The sequence below is a fragment of the Molossus molossus genome, unplaced genomic scaffold, assembly GCF_014108415.1.
Source record: "Molossus molossus isolate mMolMol1 unplaced genomic scaffold, mMolMol1.p scaffold_m16_p_20, whole genome shotgun sequence".
In the NCBI taxonomy this organism is placed as follows: Eukaryota; Metazoa; Chordata; class Mammalia; order Chiroptera; family Molossidae; genus Molossus; species Molossus molossus.
The window spans coordinates 48,404,732-48,421,694 of record NW_023425356.1 but is presented as its reverse complement, the minus strand read 5'-3'; the positions used below and the strand labels follow the sequence as shown (position 1 = coordinate 48,421,694).

At 36.9% G+C, this 16,963-nt stretch overlaps 2 protein-coding genes across 22 annotated transcripts in view; both read left to right on the top strand.

The window, feature by feature from the left end:
• RABGAP1L (RAB GTPase activating protein 1 like) overlaps positions 1 to 16,963 on the top strand; it is a 460,914-nt gene that overhangs the window by 140,628 nt on the left and 303,323 nt on the right. Inside the window, exons 14-15 of one of the 21 annotated variants that reach the window (XR_004961001.1) lie at positions 12,810 to 12,965; positions 13,181 to 13,299. The exons of 18 other annotated variants lie outside the window; for them this stretch is intronic. The gene's annotated coding sequence lies outside the window, so the exon portion shown is untranslated. Of the gene's footprint in view, positions 1 to 12,809; positions 12,966 to 13,180; positions 13,300 to 16,963 lie in introns of those variants that run through there. 2 more of the 21 variants (XR_004961003.1, XR_004961002.1) reach the window with 2 other exon arrangements.
• On the top strand, positions 14,434 to 16,295 carry GPR52 (G protein-coupled receptor 52). Its single transcript, XM_036273805.1, has 2 exons — positions 14,434 to 14,468; positions 14,594 to 16,295. The coding sequence occupies exon 2, from the start codon at positions 14,785 to 14,787 to the stop codon at positions 15,868 to 15,870; it is 1,086 nt and encodes a 361-aa protein (XP_036129698.1). The 5' UTR covers positions 14,434 to 14,468; positions 14,594 to 14,784; the 3' UTR covers positions 15,871 to 16,295.

Genomic DNA, 16,963 nt, shown 5'->3' with positions numbered 1-16,963 from the left:
CTAAAAAATAAATAAATAACATATTAAAAAAAAAAAAAATATATATATATATATATATATATATATATATGCGCCACACCATTTCATGGGGCTAAAAAAGTCAACGATCCCCTTACACCACTGTTGACTATAAAAATGATTTCAGTGTTACCTAAATATGTGGCAAAATAAATCAAATATAAACTTTTTATACTTTTAGTAAAAGACAGTAGAATTGTATTGGGCTCAGGATCCACATGGTAGTGATCATCATTAGGCTTCTTTATGGGTGAGGTAGGCGAGGAAGATGTGGTTTTGGAAGCATCTCTTTGTGCAGAGATGTCAGACTCCATGTAACAGCCGGCTTCACTGGCCAGGAGCTGCAGCCCTCCCGATGTGGTCCACGGAAAGGACATCCTGGCTCTCTTTCCTCCTGAGCCCAATCTGAGCTACCTTAGAAATAAGCCAGTGGTTTTAGGGGGCAGTTACTACACAGGGAGATGGGTAAAGAGTACAAATAAAGCAGAAGAGGGTGGGGAGACCTACTAGGGGTCAGTCTATTCCCAGACAATTCTCTTCAGTCTATAAATACTCGAGGAATGTGCTACGTTCGCACCATTTGTTACATTTGTCACCTGGATATTGGTCGTTAGATATTAGAAAGGAACAAATAAAAATACAAAAGTAAAGACTTACCTTAATATTCTAATGTAAAGCACATAAATCTAAATTTTTAATTTCTTTTTTAGAAAAATGTATTTTCATTGATTTTTTTTTTAATCCTGACCCAAGAATGTTTTTTCATTTTCCATTTTCAGACAGAGGTGGGGCGGGAGAGAGAGGGAAGCATCAATGTGACAGAGAAACATCAATTAGTTGCCTCCCACAGGAGCCCTGAACAGGAACTGAACGCAAAGCCTGGGTATGTCCCTGACCCAGAATGAACTGGCCATCTTTCAGTGCATGGGATGACACTCAACCAACTGAGCCACACCAGCCAGGGCAATCTGGCCATCTCTGGAAAAATAATAAATTTATGTTACTCTCTGGTTTAAATCCTTTAAAGACCTTGTCCCTGCTCATCCGATCTTCTTGAATTCTCTCCTGCTAGTCTCATTATATCCCTGAATTGTACTTTGATATTCCAGTGATGCTGACCTATTTGAGTTCATTCTGTGACCTCTTTGAGAAGAGGTTCCAGAACATCTCACAATACCTAGCATGTAATAAGCCTTCAGTGACATTTTAATTTAGTTGAACTCTAATTGGAGGAATCTGTCCAAAGTACGTTGACGGTGAGTAGACCTTTTCCACCTTCAGTGTATTTTAGATCAGAGCAGTGAAGATTGGAGATAAGGAGCAAGTTGCAAGACCAGAAAAATCCAGGGTTTTACAAACTCTGAATAGTTGAGTTCAATTCATTTATTGAATTCCTGTGTGTTTATTGAGTATTCAACATTTTCTGCTACTCTTGGAGCTTGGTAACGTGTAGCTGTCAGAGCCACATGGTTGCCTACGTGTAGAATGATGGAACGCCTGGGTATAAGGAATATAAAAAATACTTCAGCTCTTCTGCTGAAGTTCTTGTTTTTTGTTTTTTTTTAATTTAATTTTTGTTTTTAAATTTGGACTCCAGAGATAACTTGTAAAGACATGAGCATGAGTATTTCAGGTTTCGTTTTGAGAACTGAGTCATAGATGTTGCATTTCAAGCCAAGTAAAGGTTTGATTACTTTACACTTCATGGCTTTTAAAAATTCCAGTTGCTATAACAACTTTGATATTTCTTTATTATTTTTAGCATTTCAGTTTCCATAACAATAAGATATCTTAAAAATTAGCAATTGTTTATAATGAAAAATCTCTTTCAATTAAAAGTGAATTTGAATCAACATTTCTTTCCTATAATGTGAACCATTATTTACAATGTAATTGTACTATTCTTTTTTCATACAATTTTAACAGACTTTTGCAGGAGTTGTTTTAAGGTTCAACTTTTTCCTCTATGTTTTTACTGTATAAAAATTAAAGATACTGGCTATATTGAACCCTTTCTGTGAGATAGTATTTGATGGGATAGTATTGATGGGATTTCATTGATATAAAAATCTTCTTAAACAGTTTATTTCCAGATTTGTTATTTCATAAAGTAAGAGAAGAACATGATTGATGAATAGCTCTTCCATAGAAGATACAAGAAAATTTGGAATTTCCTTTTTCCTGTGTGTTAAGTGTACTTATCATGTCTAGAGCCATACTGAAACAGTCACCACCTCCCTTATCCAGAACTAACTGACAGGTCAGGCCTGCACTAGGGTATTTTAGTAAATAGAGCAGTTCTGCTATTTACTTCTTGAGAAAAAATTCTTGTAAGTGTAGTTTCTGATATTTAAGCCTCTAGAAAACTAAAATAGCAAATTTGAAGAGGAAGGAGGGATGCTGTATATTTGCTATATAAATAGAGTCAGAAAATATAAGGAGCTATATATTCTTTTCTAGATGCCCAGTTAGTTGTGGAAATTAAACAAATCTCTCTCCATATATCTATCTACATTATCTATCTACTCTATCTATCTACCTACCTACCTACCTACCTACCTATCATGTCTGCATATACAGATATATTGAATACAGCAGCTACACAAAGGCATGATTGTATCATAAGGCAGTGCTCTAATTGATGTTAACAGTCATGATCCGAGCCTACAAGGCTAACATTACATTCTGTTCAGAATTCTTAGTTTAAGAAGGCAGAAGAGTGAAACTTCTTATAAAAATTGAAATGTAAAATTTGATAGAGTAAAGCAAAATTTTTTAAATTTAAAAAGAGAAATTTTCAATTATTTAGAAATCACAGGATCCATGTAACTGAGGTTTTTATTTACTAAAGTTTGTTCATTTTTATATTACTGTGTTGCTAATCAGAAATTTCCCAAGATGCATAGTCAGGTATAGACAATGTATTTCTTTTAAGAATGTACTTTTTTTGCCCTGGCCGGTGTGGCTCAGCAGTTAGAGCGTCGGCCTGTGGTCGGTCCGGAGAGACCCGGGTTCGGTTCCCGCTAAGGGCACGTACCTCGGTTGCAGTTTGTCCCCGGCCCTGGTTGGTCGCACGGGTGGAAGCCACTCAATGTGTCCCTTTCACATTGATGTTTCTCTCTCTCTCTCTCCCCCTCCCGCTCTATCTGAACAAAACATGGACAAATGTCCTCGAGTGAGGATTAAAAAAAAAAAGAATGTACTTTTTAAAAGGGATGTTAAGGGAGTTGACAACTCAATAAAATAGATTAATTTTCTAATCTCAATAGATTACTTGTGGCATAGTTTCCTTAAGGATAAATAAACAAAAAGCCAGTTGATAGTAAAGAATATGCTTACCTTACTATCAGTGGCTATGAATGAAAATCTGCTGTGTGCTTTATTTTTAATTTTTGACTAAATAAACCAACTGTAAAAGGTAGGTATTCTGATGTCCATTTTACACATGGAGAAGATGACATACCCAAGGTCTCCCACTTAACCAGTGCTGCCAGCCCAAATAGGGCTCATTCTGTAGCCTGTATAGTTTTCTCTAAGTTAGCCTTTCCTTGTCTTCAAACTTAATAAATGTTTATTACAGGTAAAACCATAATTTGGAGAAAGTAGAAAGATCATGCTGTACATGGTTTTATTTTATTGCTCCTCATATTATTTTTGAACAACTAGATATTAGTGATATATATTATGTTTGAGGATTCCCCCCACCAAGAGTTAAGCATAGATGTAAGTTAGGCATTTCTTTCTGCATTTTCCTTTGTGATTGACTAACAGTGGGGCCTCTTACATTTTGCTTTCTTGGGCAGTTGTCTGAGATCCCAGCTAGCGAGGGTGGGTTCAGGATGTTGTAGAACTGGCGTTTAATTAGACAGCTTTTCTTGCCCTGGCCAGTGTGGCCCAGTTGGTTGAGCGTAGTTCCATGACCAAAGATCTCTAGTTGATTCCTGGTCAGGGCACATGCCCGGGTTGGGGGCTCAATCCCCAGTAGGGGTCATGCAGGAGGCAGCTGATCAATGTTTCTTTCTCTCATTGATGTTTCTCTCTTTCCCTCTCTCTCAAATCAATGAAAACATATTTTTAAAAAAGAGAAGGCTTTTCTTACTCAGTGTCTCACTTGCACCTGGGCTGCTGTGTCTGTGGGTACTAAATGAGTACAAGCACTGAGCCATGAGTCAGGTACATTGATTCAGAGAGTGTGAGAGAGGCACAGGCCAGATGGACTTCTTCTGCCCGGCAGTATCTGTTCTTTTAGACCTTCAGAGCTCCCATTCTTGACAGGACTTTGCTTTGGGATGACTCTGGGCAAAAGTAGGTTAATAATAAATACCACAGTAATTAATTAATAAGTAATAATACAAGAATAAACTGTTTTGTATACTCGCAACTATAACCTAGTTTGCCAACCCCCTGTATATAATTTCCGGGCAGTACCTTAGAATTCACTGAGGTAATTTAAGGCTCTAATCTAGTGGTTTTACACAGAAATGGATTCCTTGAAACATTCAAGTGCAGTCATAGCTTTATCATTCTCTTTGGCTATAACTTACATGTAGCTGAAATGCACAGATGTTAAATGTTACATTTTGATGCGTTTTGACATGTATGCATGAATATAACCCTCAGCAATAGAAATACAAAATGTTTCCATCATCCCTGAAAGTTTCCTTATACTTCTTGCCGCTCAGCGCGCACGCGCACACGCACGCACACACAGCTTTGAGGCAACGATATTCTGATTTCTTTCATCAAAAATTATTTTTCCTGTTCCAGAACTTCATTGTGTGGACATATAACAATTTGTTTATCCATTCCCCTATGATGGATGGATGGTTATTTCCAGTTTTTGGCTATTAAAAACAAAGTTGCTATGTACATTTTTATATGGGCTTTTTTTTTTTTTTGCTATGTGTTTTTATTTCTATTGGGTAGATTTGATTTAATATTAGAGTCATACATGTACTCTGGGTCAGTGTAGACCCTTTATTAGATTCTTGGTTAGCATCTGAAGGTTAAGGTCTTAGGCAGTCTAGTTGAAAACCTGGAAGATTCTAAGCAAAGTTTTTAGCATTCTAAAAGATCCTTCGTCTTTCAAGGACACAATAGAAATTCTTACTACAGATACTGAAATATGTAATTCTGGACATTAGTCATGCATGTTTCCTTGGATCTTTGTGATAACTGAATTTGGGAGATTTAAGATGCTCTTTGGCACTGTACCCATTTGAACTATGTTATATTATTTCATCGGTATATGCTAAAGGCAGAATTAAAAAGGTATAATACCATCTTTTCTTGCAGAGTGTAATAAAGAGTTGGGTGTATACCAAAAAAAAAAAAAAATTAGAGTCATAGAGTAGATTTGTTTAATATTATCACAAATTCCTAAACTGTTTTAAAGTTGAGACATTTTATGTTCCATGATGAGAGTTTCACTTGTTCTACATCCTTACCAACATTTAGTATTTGTCATGTTTTAATATTATCCACTCCTGTGGGTGTATAATGGTATCTCACTGTGATTATAGTTTACCTTTTCTTGGTAACTGTTGACTTTTTTCATTTTCTTAATGGTTATTTGTATATGTTAGTTTGTGAAATGTCTGTGCCAGTATTTTCCCATTTTTAAATTGGGTCATTGTATTTTTATTAACAAATTTTAGGAATGAGTTATGTAATTTGGAACACAAGTTCTTTGTTAGGTATATGTTTTGCTAATATTTTCTCCCAATCTTTTGACTTGCTTATTGGATTTTCTTAGTATCTGTCGAAAATCAGAATTTTTATTTTAAGTATAATTTATTAAATTTTTCTTTCATAGTTCCTGCTTTTAATATTGTAAGATATCTTTGTTTACTCTCATGTCATGCAGATATTCACTTGTCTAGGATATTTTATTCTAGAAGTTATATATTTATTGTCTTAATTTTTATGTTTAGATCTATGATCATCTCAAATGTTTCTTTTTGTGTATGGTATAAGGAAAGGGTCTAAGTTCATTTTCCTCCAGATAATAGTTTTTTTCTACTGCAATTTACTGAAAAGATTTTCTTTTCTTCTGACTTGTTTTAGAGTATGTTGAAATTTGGTCGGTAAGTAAGTGTGGGTTTCTTTTTGGACTCTCTTCTTTTCCATGACCTGCTTATTGTTATGCCACTCTTGATTACCTTGGCTTTACAGTCAGTCTTGACATCAGTTTGCCAGTCTTCCAACTTTTCTATCCTTTGCTTTAGCTCTCCTAGGTTCTTTGTATTTAAGTGTACATTTTAGATGCAACTTGTTAGTACTACAAAATATCTGCTTAGATTTTAATTGGAATACCAAAGAACTCTGTAGATCATTTTTGAGAAAAACTGACATTCTTAACAATATTGAGTCTTCTAATTTATAAAGATGATGTATAGCACTCTTTCCTTAGGACTTTTTAATTTTTCTCAATGACACTTTGTACTGTGCAGGGTAGAGATCTTATACATCTTTTGTTAAATTTATTCCTTTTTTTTTAGGCTATTGTAAATGGTTTATTGTTTTAAAATTTTATTTACTATAGTGTGTTGCAAGTGTATAGAAATGCAGTGATTTTTGTATTATTGACCTTGTATTTTTACAAAGTTACTCATTAGTTCTAATGGGTTTTTGGGTATTTTTGAAAAGTATTTCTTATGTATACAATCCTGTCTTCCTTTTCTTGTATGTTAACTATTTCTTTTTTCTTGCCTGTTATACTGGCTGGGATCTCCAGTACAGTGTGGACAGAGGTGTTAGAAGCAGACACTGTGTCTTGCTTCTGATCTTGAGGAGAAAGCATTTAGTCTTTTGCCGTTAATTATCATGCTAGCTATAGGTTTTCTCATGGAGTATTTCCCATGGTTTTCCAGGTTGAAGAAGTTTTCTTTTGCAGTGCTACTAATTTAACCTTCGTTAAATACTTTTAATTATTAATAACTTGCATTACAATGAAATGAAGTTAATATAAACTCATTGTGGGCCTTTGGGAGGTCGCTAAATCAGTGGGTTGTAATGTGTGCTGCTTCAGAAACTTTGTTTTGTTAGCACTTAGACCACATTGCCTTGATACTGTTAATACCACATTTGACAGTACTACATTTAAAATGCATTGAGCCTGGCTGGTATGGCCCATTTGGTTAAGTGTTGTCCCATGGACCAAGAGGTCACTGGTTTGATTCCCAGTCAGGGCACATGCCCTGGGTTGTGGGCTCAGCCCCCAGTAGGGGTGTGCAGGAAGCAGCTGAATGATGTTTCTCTCTCTCTCCCTCTCCCTTCCTCTCTCTCTAAAAAACAAACAAACAAAAAATAATAAAATACATTGATACTGCATTTTGCAGCATTTGTCATTTTAAAAATAAGAATCATTATCACTTGCTATATACGATTTCCCCAAAGCACTAGTCAAATCAAATATTCATATTGAATCTGGTTTAGGTAGCAGTATTGATTAATGTTACCCTTAACTTGAATATATTATAAAACTAATCATTTTCCCCTCCAATTTGGTCATATATTTTAGCTCTCTTGTGAAACTTATGTCTTACAAGGAACTTTGTGTATTCTGAATTTCACAGAAACTGGTTATTAGTGTTTTTCTGTCACCTTATAAACTCTTTAAGCTATTTTTATATGATTTATATTGAAATTATATTGAATATTTATTTGTCCAGCTCCTGTTCTATACCCAGATCTGTAGTGCAGACACTTGAGATATAAATGAGGAATAAAATAGATGTTGCCCCTGTCATGGTCTGGCAATCTAGTCTGGACAACTCCATTGAATGGAGTAGATCATTATAACTGTGGTGAGGGTGGACTCTGGTGTAGTCTGGGAATTCATGGAAGGTTTCCCTGAGGGGGCACTGTTTGAACTGAAACCTGAGATTACATCTGAATTAACTAAAAGAAGTGCGATGGCATAGTAAGCAGCAGGCACAGATAACCTGGGCAGTAGGGAACATAGCACATGTATGTGGGACGGGGGCAGGGATGCAGTGGAAGGTGGGGGTTTGGGGGTGGCAGAGCCAGTGTAGCTAAACCTAAACTATGTAGAAGAGAAGTAAAATTGGGTAGATATATAGAGCCTGGATTTTGTAGGACCTGTTAGGGCAGTGTCAGACCAGTGAAGTATTTTAAACAGGGAGTGATGTAATCTGGTTTGCATTTTGGAAAGAATATTCCTTCTATTTTGTGCATAGTGGATTGAAAAGAGGCTACAGACAATTCAGGAAGCCACTGCGGTATTCCACACACAAGGTGAGGCTAGTTTGCTCAGGTGGTGACAGTGATGACGGAGAGAACTTAACCAAATGAGAGAAGCAGTAAAAGAAATGGTTAGATTCTGAATGAATACACCTTTGGTACATTTATTTATTTATTTATTTATTTGTTACAGATATTTCTCCTTTTTTACCCCATTGGCACCCCTCCCCACCCCACCCCCGCCCCATCCCCGGCTTAGTTGTCCATGTCCATTAGTCATGCATACATGCATATAAGTTCTGTGGTTTATCTGTTCCCACCCCCCCACCCCCTCTTCTGAGGGATGTCAGTCTGTGCCCTACTTCCATGTTTCTGGGTCTACCGTATTTCTCAGACTGTTATGTTCATTATATTCCGTATATAAGTGAGATCATGTGGTATTTGTCTTTTTCTGCTTGGCTTGTTTCACTTAGGATAATACTTTCCAGGTTCCTCCATGTCGTCTCAAAGGATAAGAGATCTTTCTTTTATACTGCTGCATAGTACTCCATTGTGTATATGCACCACTGCTTTTTTATCCATTCGTCTACTGATGGACACTTGGGCTGTTTCCAGATCTTAGCTATTGTAAATAGTGCTGCTATGAACATGGGGGTACATATATTCTTCCTGATTGGTGTTTCAGGCTTCTTAGGGTATATTCCTAGATGCGGGATCACTGGGTCAAATGGCAGTTCAATTTTTAATTTTTTGAGGTAACACCATATTGTTTTCCACAGCAGCTGCACCAGTCTGCATTCCCACCAGCAGTATATTAGAGTCCCCTTTTCTCCACATCCTCGCCAACACTTGTTGTTAGATGATTTGTTGATGGCAGCCATTCTGACAGGTGTGAGGTGATACCTCATTGTTGTTTTAATTTGCATCTCTCTGATGATTAGTGATGTTGAGCATTTCTTCATATGTCTCTTGGCCATTTGTATGTCCTGTTTGGTACATTTAAAAAATATATTTTAAAACCTCTGACTTCATTCTATATTTGTTTACTTTTTAATATATTAGTTGTGCAGTTCTCCTTGATAGTCATTGCCTACTTCTGTTGTATTTACCCTTGATGGCTAATGACCTTCTTGATTTACTTGATTTAGAGCTTATTGAGTAGTTGCTTGAATTACTTAGATATTTAATAATGAAATATTGATACATATAAAAGAATATGTAAAACATGTTTAAGGTATAAATGAGAAAACCAAACATCTGTGATGTATCATCTCATAAAGTTATATAGTTTTAGCTATTAGAAGTAATTCTGGGGGAATTCCAAATGATTCCTCTTAGAGATTTCCTGACTAGCATTCATCAGTTGAAAGAAGAGGAAGGGTAATGACTGTATTAAGAGTGGCAATAATCAAACACCTAATGACCCAGAAAATGAAGAGAATTATGCCTGATGTAAAAACAAAGAATGCTTTATGTAATGAGCTATGTAGATATATAATATTAGTGCTTTTTTGTTATTAGAGCTTCACATTATAAATTAGTTCCTATTATAATCAGATCAGAAAAAAGGGTGGAAAGGAAGAAAAGTGAGAGGCTAGTAGAAAGAGTCAGTCTCTAAAAAGAAGTACTATAACCTTTTGTGGAAGGTTGGTGGAAGGAAGGAAGGAAGCTTAGTGGGTTAAATGCACTTGCTCCTTGAGCTTTCCTTCTCTTATTATCACATGCCTTTGAAAGCACATACAATTGCAGGTTATTTACAGCATTCTTGCACTCAAATCCCTGACAGTGATTTTGGGGAAATGTGCTTTAGTGATCTAGTATTTGAATTTCCCTGTATGAGATTTTTTTTTTTTTTGCCATTTCTCTGATTTTAGAAAAATTACAATTTAAAACTGTCTTAAAAAAATGTATAAAGTGTATACCTTAAAAATGATCTGTTTAGCCCTGAACGGTTTGGCTCAGCGGTTAGAGCGTCAGCCTGCGGTCCTGAGAGACCCGGGTTCGGTTCCCGCTAAGGGCGCGTACCTCGGTTGCAGTTTGTCCCCGGCCCTGGTCGGTTGTGCGGGTGGCAGCCACTCGATGTGTCCCTTTCACGTCGATGTTTCTCTCTCTCTCTGTTCCTCTCTCTCCCTCCCACTCTACCTGAACAAAAAATGGAAAAATGTCCTCCGGTGAGGATTAAAAAAAAAAAAAAATGATCTGTTTAGATTTGGGTGACTTGAGGTAGCTTTAGTGATTGATAGTGTTTTGTTTTTCAGTGGTTTTGTAGTACAACTTAGTATTGAACTCTTCTTTGTGTAGTATGTGGGATCTGTCTACATTTGTGAATGTTTATCTAATGTAATTTTAATTTTGAAAATTATTATTATTATTGTAAAAGAGAACATTAGTTAAATCCAATCTCTTATGATTTTAATATTTTTAGGGATTCTTAAAAGTCAAAATGCTGTTCAATAAAATAGGACTTTTCTAGCCTTTTAAAAATTGGCATATAATTGACATACAATATCATATTAGTTTCAGGTATATGTTATAGTGATATGACATACACACACACACACACACACACACACACACACACTAGAAATGATCCCCACGGTAAGTCCACATACCATCTATCATTATATAAAGTTATGACTATTATTGATTCTATTCCCTATGCTATACATTAAGTTCTCATGACTTATTTATTTTATGACCTTGTAATCCCCTCTACCAGTTTTATCTGCCCCCCCCAAACCTTCCCTGCTGGTAACCAACAGTTTGTTTCCTGTACCTATAAATCTGTTTCTGTTTTGTTTGTTTGTTTTGTTTTTTAGATTCCACATATAATTGAAATCATACAGTGTTTATCTGACACATTTTACTTAGCATAATACTGTCTAAATCTATCCATGTTCTTACCAATGGCAGGATTTCATTTTTTATGGCTGAATAGTATTCCATTGTATGAATACATCACATAGTATTTGTTCATTCATCTATCAGTGGACATTTAGGTTGCTTCCATATCTTGGCTATTGTAAATAATGTGACAGCGAACACAGGGGTGCATATATCTCTTTCAATTTGTGCTGTTTTTTCTTTTTGGATGCACCCCTATGTTCATTGTAGCATTATTTACATTAGCCTTTTTGCATTAAATTTAAAAATCTTTTAAACCTCAACATGATTCTCATTCTAAGATTGTTATTCTAACTTGTTTTATAAATTTTTCTGGTAATGAGAAATGTGCTTCCATTCTCTTTACTTAAACCCCTGAAGATTTTAGCAGTAATATGGTCTTCCTGAAAGGCAGTTCAACATAAAGGAAAGACTAGGGCCTTCTGTTCCTTAAAAATTGTTATATGAAATCTAAAAGAATTTTTCTTAGACATTTCCTGACTGGCAGCCATCAGTGGAAAGGAGAGGGGAAAAGGATGGGGTTCATCAGTACAGTGTTAATAATGACAATTCTGGCCTGTTTCAATCCTAGATTCATGACTCTGTAATAGTAGGCAAGTTATTCTTACCTTCTCTAGTGCCCACTTTCTTCCCTTGAAAAATGATAATGATGGTTCCTACTTCATAGAAGTTAGGGTTTTATAGAGAAAAATATATAAGCGCATAGCATAATGGTTGGCGTATAGAATGTGCTCAACAAATGTTAATTATTTTCCATTTTATCTTAATTTTCCTAATTTAATTCTGAAATAATTAGTAAATTAGTTCTAAGTCACTTTTAAGAAAAGTGCTGACCTCATAGAATTATGCTTAAAATAGTGAATGTTTGTGGATAGTAGGTCAAATTAAATGTAAATGTTTTTAACCTCCATCAAATAAATGAGCTTAATTTACTTTTTTGAACTTTGATATGAATAGCTCAGTTACAGTATGACAAAGTTCTTTGACTTTTTGAATCTTTTTTCATGTTAGGATTAAAAAGTGGACTAAACAAGCATTCTGCTTATTTTTAATGCCTGCTGTTCTGAGGTCATACTTGACCTTAGGTATTTTCCCAAATAGATGTCAGTATACAGGTGTTAGTTCCAGTGCTTTGCACAGTTCACTACATCAGATTCAGCAATTTAGTATGAGTGTGGCAGAGACTGGAGAGATTAAGTGATTTTTAACTTCTGTTAATCAAAATATAACTATATTTTAGTGAATAAAAATAGTAGCTATATCACTTGAGTTCATGAAGACTTAGCTGATTTTTAATAATTAATAAGTTTTTTCTGCCAATGAGCATTAGATTACTGCTGACTTTTTAGTGTCATAGTACCTTGTGGTAGTTTCTCTGCAGGGTTTAAAGGTGTATCCAGTTGTTGTTTTTTCCTGTCCTGTCCATAGGAAATAATCTTTACAAATGCTGTAGGGAGAATATCTCTAAAAGTCCATACATGCCATTAATATGTTATAAGGATCGGTCAGTCCCATTGTCTTCTTTTGTCAATCTTGATCGGAGCTTGCCGAGTAAGTCTATAAGCCTGCATGTGCCTGGCAACTGTTACCTAGTGACAGTTTCAGCTGCAGTAGCCATTGGCTGTGCTGTTGATTGGGGCAGGAGGACCGAGTCACCTTTCTGATGGTGAGTTCTGCATCAGCTCAGGATGAGGAGGAGCTGGGCTCCAGCTCAGGTGGAAGCAGTGATGCCGAGTAATTGTGAAGAATATCCCGACAGCATCCAGGGAGCTGCATCACAGTGAGGCGGACTTCTGAATCAAGCAGCCCAGCCGAGCAGCTGATAAGAGTGAATGTAGGTGAGAAGCATTGCCTTATTTCCCTAACAAGAGAACTGTTTTGTGACAAGTGAAGCTGGGAATGTGCAAGGAGGAATATTCTGTGGCTGTTTTAAAAGCAGAAAGACTTCCCTGCATGACTTGGTGATGCACGAGAAAATAACTTTGAGAAGAGTGCTGCTGCATTGATCCCGAGGAAATGTCTGTATTTTTAATGCATGGTGTTTCTTCAAAAGGTGTGACAACAAAGGCTGACAAGCGACTCTCTGAAATGCCTGTACTTTAAAAAAGACTTTGGACAATGTTAACCTCATACCAGAACGACCTTGGAAGCCTTTTGGGTGGATTCTATTCTGCCAGCCTTTCAGTATTTCAGTCTCTAGGATTTGAACTCATCTTCATATGTTAGAGGTATTTTAAAACAAGACCATCTTACAGCCTACTTAATGGCCCCTGTGTTAATTGAACACTTGCTCGAAATAGAACGCAGAAATAGAAGAGACATTTTAAAAAACATATGGCTGCTACATAACTGCAAATATAATAAACAAGGTAATTTTCTACTTTCAAAGATTTAGTTGAAGTAATGATTTAATGTGTTAACCATCTAATGAAAGAAAAGGTAGAGAAGCATAGATTATGATGCCTGCTAGAAATACCTAAGTAATAAAGAATGGCAGCATTTCTAGTCAAATAAGCTCAGAGTAGATATGAAAGTTTCTATTGTCTAAATTTCATATAAATTCACATATATGTGAGGTATAGGTGTGGTTGCAAGGTGAGCAGTAACTTTGAGCTATATAGTTTATGATCATGCTTCATTGTAAGGAAGGTGGCATATCAGATAATGAAAGTTAATGGTGCTGAAATGAATAGCAAAATGATTTATTTTTCTTTTGAAAAGGAAGAAGTACAAATTACATTGTTGATGGTAGCACCAGTAACTGTAATAGGCTAAAACTGTTTTCTTCTGAATGCTTAAAAACTGCATGCAGAATGAAAGTTTACCATATTTTGTCAGGTGTTGACCCATTGCTTATTATCTTCCCTACTGGAAGTATGTTCTGTTCTCTTGTGAAAGCTATATGGAAATCTGGAGTCTGTTACCTTTGTTCTGGTCTTTTGTGCCCAAATACAGATGAGTCTTTTAGAATTAACCTTTTCAAGAAAGGTGGTGGTGACGGTTTTTATCTTTCTAAAGAAATGAGAGAGAAATGGATCATAAAGTTGACCCACCAGCATCAAAACCTCAACTGAGCCTAGAGACACTGTTTGTCACAATGAACTTTTTCTTAGCTTTCCAACAAAAGCTGAGATCTTAATTATTTAAGTTCTAAAATATGAATCAACTTCTTATGGTAGATGAAACAGGAAGCCTGAGACAATTTCAGACTTTTTCTTTTCTCATTCTTTCTAGTTGATCCTTAAGAAACAGCCTTTCTGAGGAGGACAAACATCCCACAGAAGCTTTTTTTCCCTTGGCAATTGATTTCTTTCTGCAGAGTTAATTTTTTATAGTGCAAGGTAATAAATCCATTTTTTCTAGAAGTGCCTTGTGTCTGCAAAAAGTTGTTTGAGAACACCAGAGGAAGCTAATGGGTGACCTTTTTTCACCTTTGTAGCTTATTCCCCTCCCTTTCCTCCCAAAGCTGAGGGGTGTCATTGCTGCACTGAGGCTGATGAAGAGACTTGAGTCCTGTCTGGGATGCTCAGCTGTGACAGACACACCGCCATCATCTCCTGAAGCTGATCCCGAGACCCTCAGATGCAGAGTTTAACAGATGCTGGCAGGGCACCGGCTTGCTGTAGCCAAGGCTGCAGGTTCCCTTAATTTCAAGCCATGAATGAATCCAGGTGGATTGAACGGAGGATCCTGAACCTGAGCAGTGGCCTTGTGAATGTGTCTGAGCGGCACTCCTGCCCACTTGGATTTGGCCACTACGGTGCGGTGGATGTCTGCATCTTTGAGACCGTTGTTATTGTCTTGCTGACATTTCTGATCATTGCTGGGAATTTAACAGTCATCTTTGTCTTTCACTGTGCCCCACTCTTACACCATTATACCACCAGCTACTTTATCCAGACGATGGCATATGCTGATCTTTTTGTTGGAGTTAGCTGCTTGGTTCCTACTCTCTCACTTCTCCACTACTCCACAGGTATCCACGAGTCACTGACTTGCCAGGTTTTTGGATATATCATCTCGGTTCTGAAAAGTGTTTCTATGGCATGTCTTGCTTGCATAAGTGTGGATCGCTATCTTGCAATCACCAAGCCTCTTTCCTACAATCAACTGGTCACCCCTTGTCGACTGAGGATTTGCATTATTTTAATCTGGATCTACTCCTGCCTAATTTTCTTGCCTTCTTTTTTTGGCTGGGGGAAACCTGGTTACCACGGTGACATTTTTGAATGGTGTGCCACCTCTTGGCTCACCAGTGCCTATTTTACTGGCTTTATTGTTTGTTTACTTTATGCTCCTGCCGCCTTTGTTGTCTGCTTCACTTACTTCCACATTTTCAAAATTTGCCGGCAGCACACCAAAGAGATACATGACCGGAGAGCCCGGTTCCCCAGCCACGAGGTGGATGCCTCTGGAGAGACTGGACACAGCCCCGACCGCCGCTACGCCATGGTCCTGTTTCGGATAACCAGTGTATTTTACATGCTGTGGCTCCCCTATATTATTTACTTTCTTCTGGAAAGCTCCCGGGTCTTAGACAATCCAACACTGTCCTTCCTAACAACCTGGCTTGCTATAAGTAATAGCTTTTGTAACTGTGTTATATACAGCCTCTCCAACAGTGTTTTCCGGCTAGGCCTCCGAAGGCTGTCCCAGACGATGTGCACGTCTTGTATGTGTCTGAAGGAGCAGGACACACGAGACCCCAAGCCCAGGAAACGGGCTAATTCCTGCTCCATCTGAAGAGAACCGCTCAGTAAATCAAGTGTAATCCGACAGTGGTTTTGGATCGTGGTCTTGATTCCTCTGGAAATTTGCCACTAGAGAAATATTTACTTGAATATTTTTGGCTATGAGATGAAGGGACTAAAGGTTTCATTTGTTCACCCCTTTTTTTATGGAGGAAAAAGATGAAAGAAAAGGATGTATAGACAGTAATCTCATGAGATAATTATAGCATGTGGGTATAAACGTTCAGCAATAGGGAAAATTAAGCACTGAGGATGACAAAAATATCTCAGATCTTCCACAGGATGTGAGCAAAACTCCTTAGTGTCTCTTTCTCTCTCTCTGATTGACCTCTCTCTCTCTGTCTGTCTCTCGTTCTGTCTGTCTCACTCTTGTATGTTTGTGGGAATTGCTTACATCACTTGCCCTCTATAGACAAATGCTACATATTATATATGTGGCAATGTATAATCTTTGGCATCAAAGTGTACTTTTAAACACACTGATCTGAAATCCATAAGTGGTCTCTCATGGGTGCAGAGTAAGTGTGATATGTTAGTACCTGCCACACAACCATTTTGCTTGTGTGTTTATAATCTCCGCAGCACAAATTTTCTGCCTTGAGCAAAAAGAGACAGTATTTTGATTTCACCAGGGTAAAATATGCTCCCCACCCCTCCTTCCTGACAACCTGCTGTATTTTTCTTCATCTACATCCTTTGGTACCTTAATCCAGAAGTGTCTTAGCTAATGAAAGAATCTACTATATAAAGCAATCATAATGTTAAATAATTTATTCCTTCCAACAAAGCAATGGATAGCCTATTTGAGATATTGTGTTAAATATTTTCAGTGGCTTTTGGAGACATTTTTTTCTGGTTCCTTTTAAATTATTTTACGTTCCCAAAGTGGTGTCTTTTTTACTCTAGTAAGGCTTTGTTTTCCTTTAAGGCAATCCACAAATAATTCAGTGCAAATGCAGAGTGCTCACCCAAGAGTAAACATCACTTTGAAAGCTACTTGGTGTGTCTTTTTCTTTTTTTAAGAGTAAAATATTGACCTTTTTGTGTTAGGTCTACAAACTTACTGTTCTGTCCACTAATCATTT